This window comes from Agelaius tricolor, unplaced genomic scaffold (assembly GCF_023055355.1).
Source record: "Agelaius tricolor isolate 1412-34295 unplaced genomic scaffold, bAgeTri1.0.p SCAF_30, whole genome shotgun sequence".
NCBI classification, from domain to species: Eukaryota; Metazoa; Chordata; class Aves; order Passeriformes; family Icteridae; genus Agelaius; species Agelaius tricolor.
Window position 1 is genome coordinate 1,966,138 of NW_027269290.1, and position 18,655 is coordinate 1,984,792.

The 18,655-nt window shown below is 46.2% G+C and overlaps 2 protein-coding genes across 2 annotated transcripts in view; both read right to left on the reverse strand.

Moving 5' to 3' along the window:
• Positions 1-13,819, reverse strand: part of LZTR1 (leucine zipper like post translational regulator 1) — a 36,318-nt gene extending 22,499 nt beyond the window's left edge. Inside the window, exons 1-9 of the mRNA XM_071449894.1 lie at positions 13,605-13,819; positions 13,470-13,532; positions 13,175-13,231; positions 12,480-12,559; positions 12,022-12,130; positions 10,296-10,379; positions 8,755-8,812; positions 8,067-8,206; positions 7,049-7,250 (exon numbers count right to left, since the gene is read on the reverse strand). Coding sequence (XP_071305995.1) covers positions 7,049-7,250; positions 8,067-8,206; positions 8,755-8,812; positions 10,296-10,379; positions 12,022-12,130; positions 12,480-12,559; positions 13,175-13,231; positions 13,470-13,532; positions 13,605-13,780 — 969 coding nt within the window. The 5' untranslated portion in view covers positions 13,781-13,819. The remainder of the gene's footprint in view (positions 1-7,048; positions 7,251-8,066; positions 8,207-8,754; positions 8,813-10,295; positions 10,380-12,021; positions 12,131-12,479; positions 12,560-13,174; positions 13,232-13,469; positions 13,533-13,604) is intronic.
• A 2,576-nt stretch (positions 13,820-16,395) lies between these two features.
• The window catches only part of IPO9 (importin 9), a 41,160-nt gene continuing 38,900 nt past the window's right edge, over positions 16,396-18,655 (reverse strand). The window contains exons 23-24 of the mRNA XM_071449959.1: positions 18,530-18,606; positions 16,396-17,932 (exon numbers count right to left, since the gene is read on the reverse strand). Coding sequence (XP_071306060.1) covers positions 17,822-17,932; positions 18,530-18,606 — 188 coding nt within the window. The 3' untranslated portion in view covers positions 16,396-17,821. The remainder of the gene's footprint in view (positions 17,933-18,529; positions 18,607-18,655) is intronic.

The window sequence follows — 18,655 nt, forward strand, 5'->3', positions numbered from 1 at the left end:
AAATCTTCAACACTACACTAATGTCAGAAAGCCAAAAATATTTTGTCTGCAGTTTATTTATTGAGATTGCCATAACTACATGGTCAACATAAATGGACCTACTGCAGCATAACAATGATGAAAAGCAGAGGATCACCTCTGTAAGCACCACTTCCTAATATGGAGCCATTAATACAGAGAGAGACTGTCAGGGATTGAAGAAAGAAGATAGAAAGAAACCTACAACTTAGCATAAAGCACAGAATCACAGGATGGTTTGGGTGGGAAGGGACCTTAAAGCTCATCTTGTTCCAACCCCTGCATGGCAGGGACACCTTCCACTTGCCCAGGTTACTCCAAGCCCCATCCAGCCTGACCTTGGACACTTCCAGGGATGGGGCAGCCACAGCTGCTCTGGGCTACCTGTGCCAGGGCCTGCCCACCCCACAGCCAAAAATTCCTTCCCAATATCCCATCTAACCCTGCTCTCTGGCAGTGGGAACGGTGACCGTGCTCACAGGGGTTTTCAGGTGAAGTAAGAGATGAGAATGTTGACTCCATGTTCAGAAAGCTTGATTTATTATTTTATGATATATATATTACATTATGACTATACTAAAAAGAAAAAGGACAGGTTTTCTCAGAAGCTGGCTAAGCTAAGAATAGAATAAGAAGAATGACAACAAAGGCAGCTCTCTCAGACTTGGTCCTTGATTGGCCATTAATTATAAACATCCAGGATGGGCCAATCACAGGTGGACCTGTTGCATTCCACAGCAGCAGATAACCACTGTTTACATTCAGTCTCTGAGGCCTCTCAGCTTCTCAGAAGGAAAAATCCTAAAGAAAGGATTTTTAGTGAAAAGATGTCTGCGACAAGAAACCATTCCCTCCTTGTCCTGTCCTCCAGGCCTTTGACCAAAGTCCTTCTCCAGCTCTCCTGGAGCTCCTTTAGGCACTGGAAGGGGCTCTAAGTTTTCCCAGAGCCTTCTCTTCTCCAGGTGAACACCCCCAGCTCTCCCAGAGGGGCTCCAGGCCTCAGAGCAGCTCCGTGGCCTCCTCTGGGCTGGCTCCAGCAGCTCCAGCTCCTTCCTGTGCTGGAAGCCCAGGGCTGGGGCAGCTCTGCAGGTGGGGTCTCACCTGAGCAGGGCACAGGGGCAGAATCCCCCCCTGCCCTGCTGCCCCCCTGGGGGATCAGCCCAGCACAGGGGGGTTCTGGGTTAAATCACCATACACAGAAGCAAAGTCATAATAACAAAAGCTTGTAACATTATCAGCTGTGGTTATGATAAGTGACAGGGGATGCAACAGAGACATCCTTTGCAATTGTGCTCTACACTGAGGATGAGATTTTTCCATTTGGCATTCACTGGAGAGCACAGAATGGAACCAGGAAGGTAAATCTATTAACAACGACATCCAAACACGTGGCAGCATAACCACAAAGGTCAGGGTATGAGGCTGCCTGTAATTTATTTACAGCTGTAATAATAGTAAATGTTATTTCCTTTAAAATTGTTTTGGTACATATCAGCTGCAAATTTAAAGAGCAATGTTAATGTATAATTCATCAGAGGGGATGAGGCAGTTTGAAGAACAAGCCAAACTCCAGCCAAATGCAATGAACACGTCACAAAAGATCATATATTGAAATCTGACAACAGCTGACAGAAATCCAGTGACCACCCATTTGTTTCTCTTTGGCATGTGGCGTGCATTCAAAAATCCAATAATAACCATAATAGTACTTCTGGGATCTTAATCTGACTTCCTGAATACACCAACCGACCAAACTTCTGTGAAGAGGTACTGAAATTTAGACTTGTTTTCAGGAAAACATTCTTTTTGAAAAATATCAAATCCTGGTTTAAGTGTAATGAAGACTTTACAAAAGAAAACCCAGATGTTCCCGTAAATATATGTAAATAAATGTTCCAGTAAATAATTACTCTCATTCTTTAAAATTTGTAAACATTTGTTTTCCTTTCTTTTTCAGTCTGGATATTTCTAGTTTCAAATTAAAGTGGCTGGATCTTGTTTTATCTTTCACTGATAGATTAAAAACCCTCTGTTCCCCAGGTAAGCCAGGGAAGATTTAATTTCTTACACCTGAAAGAGACTTCACTTCATAGTTGGTCACTGGGCTTCCCATTCCTCAATCATTCTCTGAACAACCTCCCTGTTTGCAAACACGACGTGGGGAGATGTTATACTGGAAGATCTATCTAATAAACACAAGGATCATGTATTTATGTTACTTAATGGCACTACACTGTGTCAGCTTCTAGGATGAAGACTATCAGAGCACTTCCAGCCATTTCAGACCACCAGGAGCTCTCTCAGCTCCCCACAAGAACTGGGAATTTAAGTGATTGTTTCCAGGGATGCTGTAAGGGAAACCATGAAGCCCAGACCACACACTCTGTTCATAAATGTATCCTACAGTCAAACTGGAACCTGGACTGTTTGCACCCACCTTAAGAAGAAATCAAAATCCCTGAGTGGACTGTTATTGTAATCAGTAACTGGCAAAATTCTGGACAACTAGTAAATTTTGGAAAAAAGCTGTGATTTTCTGTTGTCTTTCAAGGTTGGTGGCATAAGTTTTGTTTGAGTAACTGCTCCTTAATCAAAAAGCATATTTCAACTCCTTCCATTACTCAATTTTATACCATCTTAATGCAGGTCACGTTCAATCTGTATTATAACAATTCCTCACCATTAAGTGAGTTACAGAAATATTCCTTCTGCCTATCATCCACATCATTTGCATTTTGCTTTCTCTGGGAGAATACTGTAGAAGGATGTTATAATGAACACCCCTCAGAAAGGATATGAACACAGAATTGACAAACAGAAGTGGAGCTGTACAATAGTATTATCTACAGGTACTCTGATGTGCAGATTCTTATAAACACAAACATTTTCAAGATGTCTCTCTCCAGTTCACTGAGCACAGACCTGCAAAGGGCACTGGTATGAAGCTCCTACATTTTTAAAACAGTTTTTTAAAAAAGGATGCAAGCCTGAGCACTGCACATTAAACACCAAAAGTATCAGCCTACCCTCTGGATTGTGAAATGCTCAGTTTTATCTCTCCCAGCAGAACATGGTACCTTGATAACCACCCTGCCCACGAGTGAGGCAGATCCTGTTAAGGGGCTCACTGCAGGCATTCAGGGCATTGTGCACACAGTACCGTGTTCCTCTTGCCTGAAGGTACCTCAAGGGGTGTAACTAATCCCTGCACAGGGGGACTGGGGCACACTCATGCCCAGGAGGATGACTAAATCCTTTTAATCTTCCTCAGCTGCCCACAAACCACGTCACTGTAATCTGTCTGAGAAACCTCCAAAACTGAGCCTCCAAGTAAGCCCAAGAAGGTTACCAGCACATTAACCTCCCTTTTGGCCTATTAAAAGAAAAATTAAGAGCTTTGAAAATTGGAGATTTTTATTGCTCTTGGCTTTGAAAGCCCTAATTGTGAGACTGAAATGTTTCCCAGAACAAGTTTTAGAGATTTCCCCATAACTTCAGGAGAGATGGATGACTTGCCAGTCCCTGCAGCCACAGGGACATGATGGGAACTGTGAGGAGGCAGAATTTTCTTTTTCCTGACATAACACCCTGCCTCTATGAGGCAGTGGCTGCTCCAAACATCACCTTGGATTCTGTGGGTCTGTGTCCACAACTGACTGTGCTCCCTGCCAGACCCAGAGCTCCTGTCATACAGAACACTCCTCTCTGTAGCACAAGCCATGACTGCCACATGTGTTTGTCAACTGTGCAACACAGGGCACTGTTCCTCCTACTGCCTGCTGATTTCTTATGCTGCTCCAACCTTCTTCAGAAAGTAAAAGATATCTTGAGTTTAATAGAAAAACTCGAGGAAACAAAAATCTATTTCTTGTTTTTGAAATCCTTCAGTAGCCCTGTATAAAGAAAATCCAGCATGCCAGGAAGCTTTGGCAGTGTGTGCAGGCAGGCAAGGACTCAGACAAGATATTCCTGTGGCTGCCTTAGAAAAGGAGAAGCTGCAGCTGTGAAGATCATCTCACAGCAAGGATGGGGAATAGCTCTGTATGCTCTGTAATATATATGTACATGTATTGTATATAGCTCTGAGGAGCTACAGACTGCAATTGTGTAGCTCAGCAAGGATGTCTTGTTATCCATTCTGGAGACATCCTAAAGCATAAAATGGCAGCTCCTGGTTTCTTTTTGAAGTCCTGACCTGTTCCATCTCAGTTTGCCCTCTTTACCCAATAGCCATTTCCCATCCTCCATCCCAGAGCGAGGCACTACCAGGAATTCTGAGTGTCCTGGGCAGAGAACTACAACAGGTCCATTGCCAGATCTACTCCCAGGTTTGTTCTCCCTGTTTACTCAAAATGCAGAAAATGCCAGAGGCATCTCAGGGCATCTGCAGCACGTGACACACAATTGCTGTCTGTGCTCAAGAAGTGCCTCTAGGATCTTCCCAGTACTCACTCCACTTTGCTGTAATTAATGCCCAAACTGGGCCCCCTTTTCAGGTAACAACCCCGAGATTCTTCAGCCTTGTGTGACTTGGCACCTTCTGTGTCAGCCACAACAGGGCAGCAGAGGATACACAAGTTCCACCTGACACCTATTCCTGCTACTGGCACGAACAGGTCTGAAAAGTCCAAATCACTCCCTGATCACCTTGAGAAGCTCCTCAGGGCAGCCTAAGTTCAGAGAACAAGACTGCAATGGCAGTAATGACTCTCCTTCAGCATAAGCAATCTCTTCTGTAATCTCTTTTGCCAAGCACTGTAAAAATCTCCACTGAATTTATAGCTTAATCAGCACCAAACCTTATTTTGGACTCCAGAGGCTCCACCCATTCCATGCTAAACATCCAAAAGAAGAAAGAATTAAGGATATGCATCACATGACCATAAGTAAGAAAGTAACCTCACCACAGTGTGGTCAAGCAATGTTGTAATGCAGCATTTCTAAGATCATACCACATAATACTGAGCAAGCAGAAGGTAAATCCTACTATCCATCAAGTGGAAAGGAAAAAACCCAACTCTAAAAGTCAAGGTAGGTCATTCTCCTGCTTGATAACAGAGGTCACTATCACTTCACACACAGCAGAAACCCTCAAGTGCTGAGACAGCATTGCACTTACTGACTTCTTTTTTGTTTCGAAATAACATGAATAATTTTGCTCACAGAGATGGATAAAAAAGGAAAATCCAAGTTCAGAGTGTCCAGGGAACAGGATGGTATTAGAGATTCATTGCTACCTTTAGAAGTCTTTGCCAAAAGCTCATGGAAACATTAGGAAAATGATTCTGAGAAATTACCTAGTTATGACTCCAGAAGACACAAAATAATTTAAAACTTACTTGAAACACAAAAAGTCTGCAGTTAATCAGTCTTTTAGGAAAATTTACTATCGGTTTCAACAGCACCAGTTTCACCTCCCATTTCTACCAAATCAGTTTCTAGATGCTGTACCAGAGAAAGAAACTACAAAATACAACACAAGCAACCAACCCAGGATTACAGACAGACGAAGAAAAGAGCTTTGAAATCTGAAATGAAATTCAACAGGGGATAACTCAGGGAATAATGCTGGTTTACAACACTTCCAGGAGCACTTCTGCTCCTGGAACCAAAAAGCAACTGTGTCCCAAAGAACCAATGCCTGCTGAAGCCTCACATGTCAAATGGTAACAGTGGCAGGAACAGAACAGGTTCTACACTCCTGAAGACAACCGTGGCTTTAATAAGTTGAAGAAGCAGCTTTATTAATTTCATGTGACAATAAATCAGCTTTGTAAAGCATTAAATAGGCTGCTGTGAAATACTTTGGTCAAATAACAGTTCCCAAGGAGGCCCATGTGCACAGTTAATTTTGAGCTCTGTGTGTGTGGGATTGTCCAGCTCATCCAATGCTGTGTCTGCAAACACAAACACACCAAACACCCCACACAGCTCTGGGGTGAGCCCTGTCACACCTGTGCAGGCTCAGTCAGTAACTCTGCACCTGATCCCAATTCCTGCAACACTCAGCTGTCTGAAGTGTAACCTCAGGCTGTGTGGTTGTGTGCACAGCACACACACACACACACAGAGCATCTCCTCCTGCAGAGCAGCTCATACCCTACACCACTGTGACAGCAGCTGCACTATCTTAACATGGCTTAAGGTAAAATCTATTCACATTAATAAACACAGTGAATGCTGCTGTTCCAAAGCCAGGAAGTACACACACTGGTATGGACTTCAGGGAACAACTGCTTGTGCATTCTGGGATGAAATGATCCTCACTTACATGACCTGAAATATGCACTGAAATCAGGTGAGCCCTTGGCACTTCCACCTGGAATACAAGCTGATCCCAGAGAGGATCTGTGAGTGTGCTTTGAGAAAAACCAGACATTTTATTACACAATCACTACCTTGCATGAGTAGCAAGTAGCAAAAGAAACAGATTGAAAATGTTCATCTTTCTTTCTTTTAAATACTGTCTCATTTGGAGTGTTTCCTTGGCATTTGGTAGTCAACAGCCTTTTGATGTCCATGTAAAAACAGACATTCTTAAATTTGTATCTCTTATTAATGAAAGTATGTTAAAACAGCCATATCTGAGCCTCCATATTACTATTTTCCAGCCACACCTCTATCTAAAATCAGAATTTATAAGATTTTATGCACATGGGCATCACAGTGTCCTTCAAATCAAACCTTGTCTAGTTTTGAATTCTGCTTCAAGAGGATCACACAGCCAACAAAAGAACCACTGGTACTCACTGAATTAATTGTTCAGCTTTTGACTGAACAAATGATTGAAACGCATATCAAAGTGTTTCATGGTATTTCTTTAAAACGTGTTAAGAGAAGTTTTAGATGTGTCAACACTGACTAATTTTTAAGGACTGCTACCCACAATATTTGAGCTGATTAATCATCAGTAGTAAGGAGTTGTTCCTATTCAGCTAAAAGCCAATGCTCTTGTCAAAAAGCATCCATGGCAAAAATGAGTCAAAAAAGAAGGAGCACAAAGGAAAAAAGCACAAGCTGAAGCTTTTACCTCACTGTCTGGGCTGGGCTGGATGACCTCCCAGGTCTGGGAGTCCACGTCGTAGCAGTGCAGCTCGTTGGGCAGCGTGTTGTCGGCAGCGCCGCCGAACACGTACAGGTGCCGATCAAAGGCCACCATGGTGTGCCCGTATCGGCGCTGCGGAGGCGGCGGCGAGCCCCGCAGCAGGTGCTCCGTGGGGATCCGGGTCCAGCTGCGACAGCAAACAGCAAACGTGGGAGCTTTTTACAGTGCTTTTAAATTTTCTAACTCTGTGCTTCGTTGTTGGGCAAGATGAAACAGGAAAGCCTTATAAATATGATTGTCTGGCAAAAGATTTTGAGAATATTGAAACTATAAGCGAGATTGAAATGAAAGCAAGCTTTGAGATCCCTCAGTTACTGAACAACTGGAAAACAATGGTGTGGCCAGCTGAAGGTGATCCCCTTTTGATGGAACAACACCCTCTGCTTGCAGACAGGCCCAAGGGGCAGAGCAGACCCTACAGCTTGGCAGAAGGGGCCCAAAGAGGAGTTTTTAGGGTTTAAAATGTAACACAGTATGGGAATGTAATGATTCTTACAGGCTGTATGTAAATGCTATAGGATTTGTATCTTGTACTAGATTGGCTAGTGAGAATTAGAATATTCAACACAGAAGATTTATGGTATTGTAATGGGAACCTCACTCTCTTACCCTTCTACGCTCTTACGCTTTTGCTCTCTTGCCCTTTTACTCTCTTACCCTCTCATCCTCTCTCCCCCTCTCTTCTCTCAGTCCTGCTCCAGCTGTGGCTGGCAGCTCCCAGCAGGGGGCCCTGCACCCAGGCCCTTTGCAATAACCCCCAAGTTCCCAGTCCTGGCTGCAGAGATCTCTCCTCTCCATGCATCCTGACCGTCCTACCCTGTCACTCCTACACTCATCACCAGGAGACACAGCGTTCTCCCCCAGTGCCCTTGAGTATTACATTTCACAACTCAGGCAGTCAAGGATTTTGTGGATTTTGCACGACTTAACTGTCTACACTTACATCTTTTCCTTGAATTCAAACTGGAAGAGATTATTGGTAATCTTTGCTCCACTCTGGCCAGAGAAAACAAACATCTTGTCTTTGCAAACCGCCACGGGAAAATTACAGCAGGAAGGAGGAATTTCACCACTTTGTTCAATCTGAAATGTAATTAAGTTCAGAATCAGAAATGTATTGTTACAGTGCACAACTCCACATGCTGAGGACACTGCAGGGCCACAGGACACAGGTGCAGCCAGGGTGAGCACATGGCATGGACCCTGTAAAGCTGGTAATCAACAGGTAATCAACTCCTGCTGTGCTTACATGGCTGATTTTCCCTGGATAAAAAGATTGGGAGGCCATGTTTTGAAAGCTCCCAGTACTGCAAGCATCAGGACTTTGGTCAGCTGGCCAGCAAAGCTCCCAGTCTGTGTCAGTGGTCTGAGTGGGAGTGCAGCTCCAGCACAGCAAATCCCCCGTGGGAAGTCCAAGTCCAGTTCACAGATTCACAAGCAAAAAAATCACCCTTTCATACACACTTGGTTTTCCAAATACCCAAACCAAATCAAATTTGAACTGCTTCTTTTCACTGTGGATCAAAAACACATTTTGGAGAAAGAGCAGTGCAGTCAAGCATGGGAAATTTAAAATAATTCTGCATCAAAAACCGGAATTTTATGTGTTAGTTGAAATTAAAGCTTCTTACCTCTTCCCAGCAGGTCAGCTCTCTGTCCTGCAGGCCTATTGTCCACATGTCATTTAATCTGTGCCATAACACAAAAAATGCTTGATTTGAAACAATTCATTTTTTGCAACAGTGTTGAAAGTGCAGAAATCCTATTTCATCAACATTCCTTCTGCACAAGAAGAATCTCCTACTTCCACTGACAGAAAAACAATTATTAGAATCCCTTTGTCCTACACCTAAATCTTACAGCCCCACCCCAGCTTGCTTCAGCATCTTTGTAGTTACAAGTACCCTGCAGTTAACAGCTACATACAGCAACTCAGTCTGGAGCTTAAGGATTTGAGCTATTTAATCTTCAGGATTTTTACAAAATACCCCTTTTTATCCTGCTTCTTCTGCTCATCCCTGTTAAGTACTGAGACTGACCACAACAATTATTTACATGGCTGAATCCTTCCTTAAATACAGAAAGGATGAAGCAGGTAACCTGACACATCTCTGACTGTGCTGTTCCTAGAACAAGTTACTCACAGTAACTACAGATGTTTCCTTTGTTCAAATCTGCCTGGAGGCTCGAGTTCCATAAAAAGACATTTTTTTAAAGTATCTGACATATTTAACATAAATTAGACAGCTCCTCTCACCCACTCCTTCCTTACAGCTACCCAAGGCCCAGGGGGACTCCTTAAGCTGGCACTGAACAATCCCAGAGTCATGCATCTTATACCAATTCCTCCTCCAGAAATAACAAAGACATCCCATCTGTATTCCTGATTGTCAGCAGCTCTCCTGGAGACTTTGTGGAGCTGGACACAAAGCTTCAGTTCTTTCTGAAGATTCTTCTCAAAAGAGGAGGCAATTCAGTCCTCATTTGTGAAAATCTCCTCACCTCCTCATTTGTGAAAATCTCTGTGTTCTCTCATGATGCAAATACTGTATATCAATATAAATGACTCCTCAAGTTCATCATGACAGAAAAAAAGGGCACATCCAGAATTGACTGTTCCCTGACAGACCAGCAGCAAATGCAAGGAGCCACTATGAGACAGAGCACCAGGCTCCCTCTCACATCTCAGCACCACTCCTTTACAGTCTTTCCCCATACAAAATCCCACCTCCCTTCAACCTAAATATTACATATTTCCAGAGATTTCTGAGAAAAAACTGACACATTGCTCTTAGTTCTGTCAGATGATTTCACAGCAAATCCAGGCTTTGCTCTCTAAGCATTCAGCAACGTCAGCTGGCCTGTGCTGGGGATCTTTCAAGAAATGTGCATTTGCCTAATTCCAAAGATCATTTTGCAGCCTTACAACCAAGCATGCTGTCAAATTACACATCCACAACCACTCTGAATAACCAGATCTTTAGGCTTTAAGCACACATTCATGTGAACATGAACCAGTGAACTGCAAAAGTGCAATGCTCAACAACAGAGTGGGTTTGCAAAGCTCCAGTATTTAAACCTCTTGGAACATGGAAATGTCTCTACAAAGGTGGAAACTGAGGGGCTGGGATTTCCCAAAAGCAGTCAAGGAGAGGGTGACAGTGCCCCATACCGTGCGTTGCCATCGTATCCAGCAAAGATCCACAGCTTGTCACTGTACACTGTGGCACCATGAGCTGACCTGGCCACTGGCAACCTGCAAGGAAGAAAATGCAGACAACAATCTTCCCTCTGCAGCTGCAGAGGGGCTGCAGAAGGATCTAAGAGCTAAAATGCACATGTAAAAAGAAGAATAAAGTCCCCTACACAAAGCTGTTTCTGCCATGTGCCCTTCAAACACTGAGTGAGCCTCTGAAGGCATGTATTAGTTTTGCACTCTGCTGTCTTCAATGGAGAGACACTACCTTAATGTAGACAGGAAAAAAAAAGAAAAAAAATCCCACCTAATTCCTTGTCAAGACTCAAATACTCTCAGAGTACTTTGCATAAAGTAGTTAAATAAAGCACCACTGGTAGAGCAAGGTGGCAATCAGCTCTGGCTATGAACATCCCACACGTGTCCCCACAGATTAGGCAGGAGAAACACAGAAATGAGACCAGGAGGGAGCTCAGGATGCTCATTTGGGATCACTCAGGGTTCTTCCCAAGATGTAGCGCCCACAATGAAAGATCAAACCTATGATTCCTCTTCCACAATCTTTGTTGTCTTAACTAAATCAGCCAGGTTGAACAAACCTGTGATGCCACAAGGCATCTGTTGGCTTGTCTGAGGTCACTGTGTAACATGAACACTAACTCTGGGGAACAACAAGCAAAATGTGAATTTGTAAACGGAGTAAGAATTGCTCTCCAAAATGTCCCAAGTTACCAGAATTAACCAGAAAGTGAAATTACTAATACAGTCTCTGTTCTGGAAAATAACGTGCTTATCAGAGGTGAGCAACTGTAACACAAGAATGGACGGGACATTCCTCATCCCTTTCCACAAATCACAATAACAAATACTCCCTTCCCTCTCCCCACTGAAACCAGCATTCCAGAAGCTTCAGCCATGTATAAGACTGCAGGTAAAGACACCACACAACCCTTACTGGGGAGTGGTAAACACAGAAATATTTGGGGCAGAAAGAGGCCTTAAAGCCCATCCAGTCCCCCCCCCTGCCATGGCCCAGGTTGCCCAGGTTCCACTTGCCCAGGTTGCTCCAAGCCCCATCCAGCCTGACCTTGGACACTTCCAGGGATGGGGCAGCCACAGCTGCTCTGGGCACCCTGTGCCAGGGCCTCACCACCCTCACAGCCAAGAATTCCTTCCCAATATCCCATCTAACCCTGCTCTGCCAGTATGAGGCCATTCCCCCTTATCCTGTTCAGGCCTTTGTAAAAAACACTAAGAATTGGATCACAATCACTGTCAGAAATGGCATTCTGAAACGTGCACAGACTCAACTTTAGGAAAGTGTTAGTGATTTTGATTTTCCTTGAACACTGAATCTCAGGAGCCCTTTTCTTCTTAAGGGATCCACAATTTACAAGCTGTTCTTGAAACTGAAACAATTCAGAAAAAAAAAACCAAAAAACCTCCCTTTGCTCCCATTCCTTCTGTCATGGACCTGAAACACGAAGAGGGGATTTTGGACATATTTCCATTATAGTGCATTCTGGAATGGAGGCCTTCCAAAAAAACTCCTATAGAACCAAAAAAGTTAATGAGAAAGCAGAGCAGCAGTCATGCTGCAGCCCTAACATCAGCACTGTAACTAGGTCTGACTGTGCCATGTGAAATGATGCCAAGCTACCCTGACTCCCCCCAAGCATGAGGCAATGATACCAGCTCTTACCTTCCCTCAGTCTTCCACTCTGTCCACTGCCCGGTTGCAAACTTATACTCAAAGAGGTCATTTTTATTCTTCAGGTTAGAATTGGAATAGATATCTCCAGTATAACCACCTGGACAACAAGAATTCCATTAGACTCCCAGGCAATGGAGCACACACGCTCCCAGGCGTTGCATTAGGAGAAACTTCAGATTGCATAAAATGTTTGGCTAATGGACTACTACAGAAGGAGACTTCTCTTTCACTCCTTCTTCTAAAGAATCATTATGATAATGAGCTTCAAGTTGTCTTTAAACAAAACAGCACCATCTTTCCAAATTAAAGTTGAAATCATAGCCATGAAAAATACTGGATTTGCTACTGGATGAGATCTTTGACACCTCCTAAAGATCCCTCACTCTTTTTCCAAACCAGTACAGCAGCACATCCACCACTTGCAGTACGACTTGCTGCTGCCTTACCAAAAACGAACATGCTGCTCCCATAGACCACGGCGGAGTGGTGGTACCGTGGTGCCGGCGGCGTCCCCGTCGTGAAAGCCCTGCACGGGTTACAACAGCAGCAGTCAAACACTCTGGTTGTACCTTGGGTACCCAGAGCTACTGCACAGACTCAGAAAAGAAACAACTGTTAGAAGCTATTCTTTTGTTCCCCAGTGTTTCCCTGGTTTTGAATAGTTGATTGCACTAAGATTTTATGGAACAGCAATATAGTATAGATGGTTACAAACATGCTGCTCCTGAAATCTATTTGGCAGAGCTGCAAAGTGAGACACAGGTGAGATAAGACAGACTGCCTACTGCAGGACAAAGGAGCCAAGAAAGGTGTGAGGACCCCTGGCACCTTCCCTGGCCCACGGAGTGCAGCACACCCTGTCCCTCTGCCCTCCCACAGGCTGCAGGAACAGAGCTGACCCTGGTCCTCTCCCTCACCACGCCGCCCGGCCTCCCCTCGGGCAGGATCGATAAGCCAGATGGCCCAGCACACAGCAGGCCGGCAGGGAGCAGCTGTGACAGTGCTGGGCGGAGGTGACACTTCCTCTCGGGTACTCAAGTAGTGCCACAAACTTCTACACCCAGCCCGAGGTGCTGACGGAAGCTGCGGCACGTCCCGGCCCTGCCAGCGACCAGGGATGGCGAGGGGCCGCGCTGCCCACCTGCACCACGAGCAGTCCTTCACGTCGAAGCGCAGCAGATCGTTCAGCATCGTCTTCCTGCGGGGAGGGACGGGAGAAGCGGCTGAGCCAGGCCGGGGGTGGGACAGGGGCGGCCACGGACCCTCAGCCCTGCTCCCCTCACACCCACCTCCCCTCACATCCCGTAGCCCCCACACCCACCTACCCTCACACCCACCTACCCTCACACTTCGTTCCCCTCACGCCCATCTCCCCTCACGCCCACCTCCCCTCACACCCATCTCCCCTCAAACCCGGAGTTCCCGGCTCCCCTTACCCGTTGTCCCCACCGAACACGTAGATCGCATCCCGATAAGCCACCACAGTGTGTTTGCTGCGCCTGCGGGCGGCATGGACAGGTCAGCGGCGCCGGGAGCCCCCCTCCAACCATCCCGTCCGCTCCCTAGCTCACCGGGCCCCCACGAACTCGTCGCAGGGTGGGAGGCGGCGCCAGCGGTGCACGGTCTCGAAGGGCCCGAAGTTGAGGGTGAGATACTCGACACTGTCCGAGCAGCTGTGGTCGAAGTCCACGCTCGGGGCCACCTTCGAGCGCCCCGCGCCACCCGCCGGGGCCGCGGCCGCCGCCATGGCCCACGCCTGCCCCCTGGACTACAGCTCCCAGCGTGCCCCGCCACGCGCCCCCGCTTTCCGGCGCGCCTGCGGTCCAGCCGTCAGACCACAACTCCCGGCGTGCATCGCGTCCGAGTCTCCGGCCTTTCAGCCGCCAACCCCTGGACTACAGCCCCCAGCATGCACCGCTAGACGGGAGGGGGGTCCGAACGCCACTGGCGAGCCCGAAGTGCCGCGTTCGAGGCCGGGCCGGTACCGGCGCTGCCTGGGTAAAGACGGGGAAGCCAGGCAGGATGCTACATTACTAGGGTTATTTGTTCATTCAAAAACAGAACAGTATTGATGAATATGCATAAAGTCTCATTCCAGGGTCCGAGCTGGGCGGATCGCTGGTCAAACGCGGTCCATGGGGTCGGAGCTGCGCTGCTCCCCTCAGGGAGCGAACACGGCCCGTTCATCCCCACAGAGTCCTGAGCGGGATATGTGTGCCAGGCACCAAGGCAGCAGTGGATGTTCCCTCGGCTGTGCAGTCCCCCACAGCCCATCCTTGGCTTTTCCTTAGTTTTTGTTTCCTAACATGGTGCCAGTCACCTCTATGACTGTTAGTTTAGTTTCTTCGCAACAGCAGACAAAACAAGTGGTGCTGCACCTCAAAACCAGAGCTCAGATGCTGCTTCACAGAGTCCAGCAGTTTCCATCCTGAGCAATCGCTGTGTGACTGGTCAGAGGGTTTTTGGCACAATTCCTGCAGCAAACACAATCCTTGTATAAAGACACACCACAGAGCGAACCTTCAGAATTTTATTAGGAAAGATGACAGTGGTTAAGCAGAAAAGCAACGTAGTCATGAGCACCAGCAGGACTTTGCTGAGGTCCCTCAAACCATCTCCCTCGTGCACTCTCAGATCCTCTCCAGCCTCTTCCTAGGGATTGCTTGAGTCAGAGTATTTCTTGCCCAGACCACCCTGCACATGGTGAGGCTGCTGGCAATAGCTGCTGCACAACCACACCATCCCTGTGCCAGTCCTGTCCCTCAGGCTGGTCCCAGGCTCCAGCTGCCATGCAGCAGCACCCTGCCCAGCCAGCTCAGGCTGTATCTGAGCTGAGGATGAAAGAGGGAGAGTGCAGAGCACCAGTTCAGCCAAGAGGAACAACCTTCCCACTTCTGAAGCAATCTGTAAGGGACACAGAGCCTTTTTTTTGTCCATCTGTGCTGTGGGAAACTCAGGTAAGTGAATCTTTACACAAAGAGACAATGCCACTTATCCCCCCATCCTTCCCTTCTCACACTCCTTGAAAAAGCACTGATAACTGCAAATCAAAGCTGTTTTTGCCCAAAACACAGATGAGCTCCAGCAGGAACATGGCACTGACCCATCCATCTTTTGGCACTTACAATGATACAGACACCTTTAGATGTTTCAGTTCAGTGTCAGTACTAATGTCAGCCTCATTTTTCATGGACTTGTTTCAATCCACCCTCTGACCTGGCTAAAGCCCCCCTGAGGTACAGGATTCCAGCTCCCACTGGAGCACACAGGAACCCCAGCAGCACCTCTGTGAGCCCAGGCTAAGCATCCTTCAGCTCAGTGTGCTGATTGCTCCTGACACCCTGAACACACCTCGATGCTTCCACACATTTGGCATCCACTTTTGTCCAAGTATGGATGGCTGGGTTTGTGCCTTTGTTGCTGACACACACAGCAAAGAAAGCTGGTCCTGCCTCTTCCCAGAGCTGGGACCAATTCCTGTAAGGACACTCCTGATCCTTCTGGAACAGCCATGTGCACACACCACTGTGGCCATCAGCTTCTTGGTGGGTTTTCAAAACTGCACTGTTTGGTTTAACTTGTTGGCCCTTTCAGTGGAAGCTGAGAGGCAAAGGCCTCAGAACAAAACTCCTACTAGACTGTTATGAGTAGAAAAGTTGTCCATTTTTTTAAAGGTTGCAGAGCTCACAAGTTAAACCAATTGCTGCCAAGTTGGAGTTCTATTTGTTGTTAATAATTTCATGTTGTAATCCCCTGTTGTTAAGTTTTCCTTCAATTACCTGTTCTTGATAGTTAGAAATCCCCCTTTGTCGAGTATCACCCTGCTGCTTCCTAGAAGATGGCACTCAGGACTGTGAGGAGGAGGTGACATTGGAGTTGGCATGCAAATGAGGAAACCCCTCAGCAAATCTAGCAGGAAAAACCACTAAAAACAACGAGCCACCATGGAATTAAGAGATCAAAGTGATGTCTAGAATGCAGTATCTGCTGAGACCCTTTTTACCTCTCACCCTAACCTAAAATGATGTCAGCTAGACAGAGGACCCCGAATGTCAGACTGAAAAACTGGGAATCTCCTGATGCTCTCATGAGGACGGAAGCCCCAGCTCTGCCCGCAGACCAGTGGATAAAGCTGCACTTTTCCTCCTCCTCCTCTGTGCCACTCCTGGAAGCAGCAGCAGCGTGAGCGCGACCCATCGGTTCTTCCCACCCGAGCTGATTTTTAATAAAGGCATTAAAAGGAAAAAGATCTCCTGCCCTATTTATTTCATGGACTGTGTGACAGGAGGGTCGGGGCACCCCTTTTGTTACATGTTCTTATAGACCAGAGAATCCCCAGGGAAGAAAGACACTGAGACTCAATGGCGTGGGAAGAGCTTGTACCTTATTAGACACATAAAAATCAGGCTTCAGACTCTGCATCTTATAGAGTTAGTTAGGCACTCAAAAAATTGAGAATGGCTCAGAGGAGTCTGCAGGGGATGGGGGGGCTTCCCCCCTGGCACAAGGTGAGACCAGTGAGAGACAGAAGGACTCCAGATTATGGGGGTTTTGATACAGTGTCTAAGCAAATGATTCCACAAAGGAACAGCAAGTGCCTTTCTTAAAAGGAAACTGTAATGGCTCAGCCCATTTTAAGCAGCAGATACACACAGCACAGGACTCCCTTTCTGTCCAGGTGGCTCCCATGAAACACCCAAACATCCTCTGGCAGCACATACAGAACGTGTGCTAAAGAGAAATAGGTCTTTATAAAAAGTGACTTCAGGAAACAAGCACAAGTTCCTTTTAAATCTGTTTTATAAGAAGGATACCAATGTACATTTTAATAGTTTTATTTCATTTTCCCCGAAAGGGAACCAAAGGCAGAGAGGTGTTGTGAGATACATCACACTGTTCTCATGGGGAAATCAATTTGCAAATGTTACTTTACCACTCTATAAAAATACACACAGGAGTGTGAAAAAAGCAAAGTAGTTCAGAGTGGCTGTCATGGAGCAAATCTGTTAAATACAATCAGTTCTTTTTTTTTCCCCTAAAAACTGTGGCTCCTTGTGTTCCAGAAAACCAGTCTTTCATAGCCACATGCCACAGGAACAGAAATGTAAGTGATGGCTTCCTCTGAGCATGTGCACACACAAGTGTTAGTGAAGAACTGCTCCCATGGGAGATGTGAGCAACAGAGCCCCATCCACACCAGGAAAGAAGAAACGCACTCAGGTTCATTGTCTCAGCTTCCCCTCCAAACTCCTGTGAACTGGCTCCATCCCACCCTGGCAGCTCTGAAAAGAGTCTGTGGTTCTATAAAAGAAGTCAAGTCACGTTGTAGGATCAAGATATTTACCCTGTGTTAGGTGAGGAGGAACAACAGCCAAGAGGAACAACCTTCCCACTTCTCAGGCAATCCGTAAGTGACCCGGATCCTTTCTCTGTCCAACTGTGCTGTGGGAAACTAAAAGTGCCTCTTCACAGGTAGAGACAGTTTCCTTTTAAAAATATTAAGGACACATTATTTTTTATCTTTAAGAACTTCCTGGAAAGTTACTGTGGAAAATGAAAGTGCTCCTGTGGTGAGACCAATGTGCAATGTCCTTCCTGCTTTCTCAGGATTCCTCTCCTTAGCATCCTTAGATGTGCGTTAAGATGAGGCTCAAAACAAGGAGGCCATTGTCGACCTGAAACAAGGCAGGCAGACACTGGAAGATGTTTTATGTCCTATCATAAAACGTGGAATTAGCCAAAAATAACCTATTGTTCAGATCTGGCAGGTGTGGTCTCTGGAGTGGCTCTATATCCCGATGGCCTGCAGCACTCGCTTCTCGTTGTCGTTGAGGTGGTCAGAGAACATGGCATAGCAGGGCTGCTGTGCAAACTGGCACAGGAAGTCGGTCAGATAGGCCTGGCAGGGACAGAAACACCCTGTGAGCACCACCCTCCTGGGAAATCCTGCTGCTTCCACCTGGCAGGACACATAGCCCAGCCAAGTAACACCCTGGGATTGGAGGGAACAGAAAGGAGCGTGCAGGAGGAGGAGTGGAATCAGAGAGAAAAGGGTTGGAGCAGAGGAAAAGGGTGGGAGCAGAGGGAAGGGCCCATCAACAGCTGCAGGTGGTGGGAAAAGCAGGAGCAAATGGTAACACAGGGGCTGACTGGGTGGGAACATCTCCAAATGGAGTATGAAATTTTGTCATGTTCACTCTCCAACCTACTCCTGACTGTGCAGCTCACAGGTAGAAAAGTCTCATCTCCCCCTGTTCAAAGAGTTTTGTTCATTCACATTTCCACATTATAGATATTAATGATAAGGAAAAATAGCACCAGAAGTTCTTGGGACACCTGGCCCTTTCCAAAGTAATTTCAATTAACAGAGTGCCTTCTGGATGACAATAACTGGTGTTTCCAGTGCTTACCTATTTGTTAAAGTACAACATCAAAAAAATTAAAGTTTAGAGAGAATGATTGGAATCTGATAAAACCCCTCATTCTAAAGCATCACCTGGAGATCTATTTGGTAAAGAGGGTCCTTTAATGCATCTGGATCATCCTCTTCATCATCTTCATAGTAATCTTCATCTGTCAGAGGCAAATCAGCAGGTTTTAACATCAAAAAGAGCAGAGTATC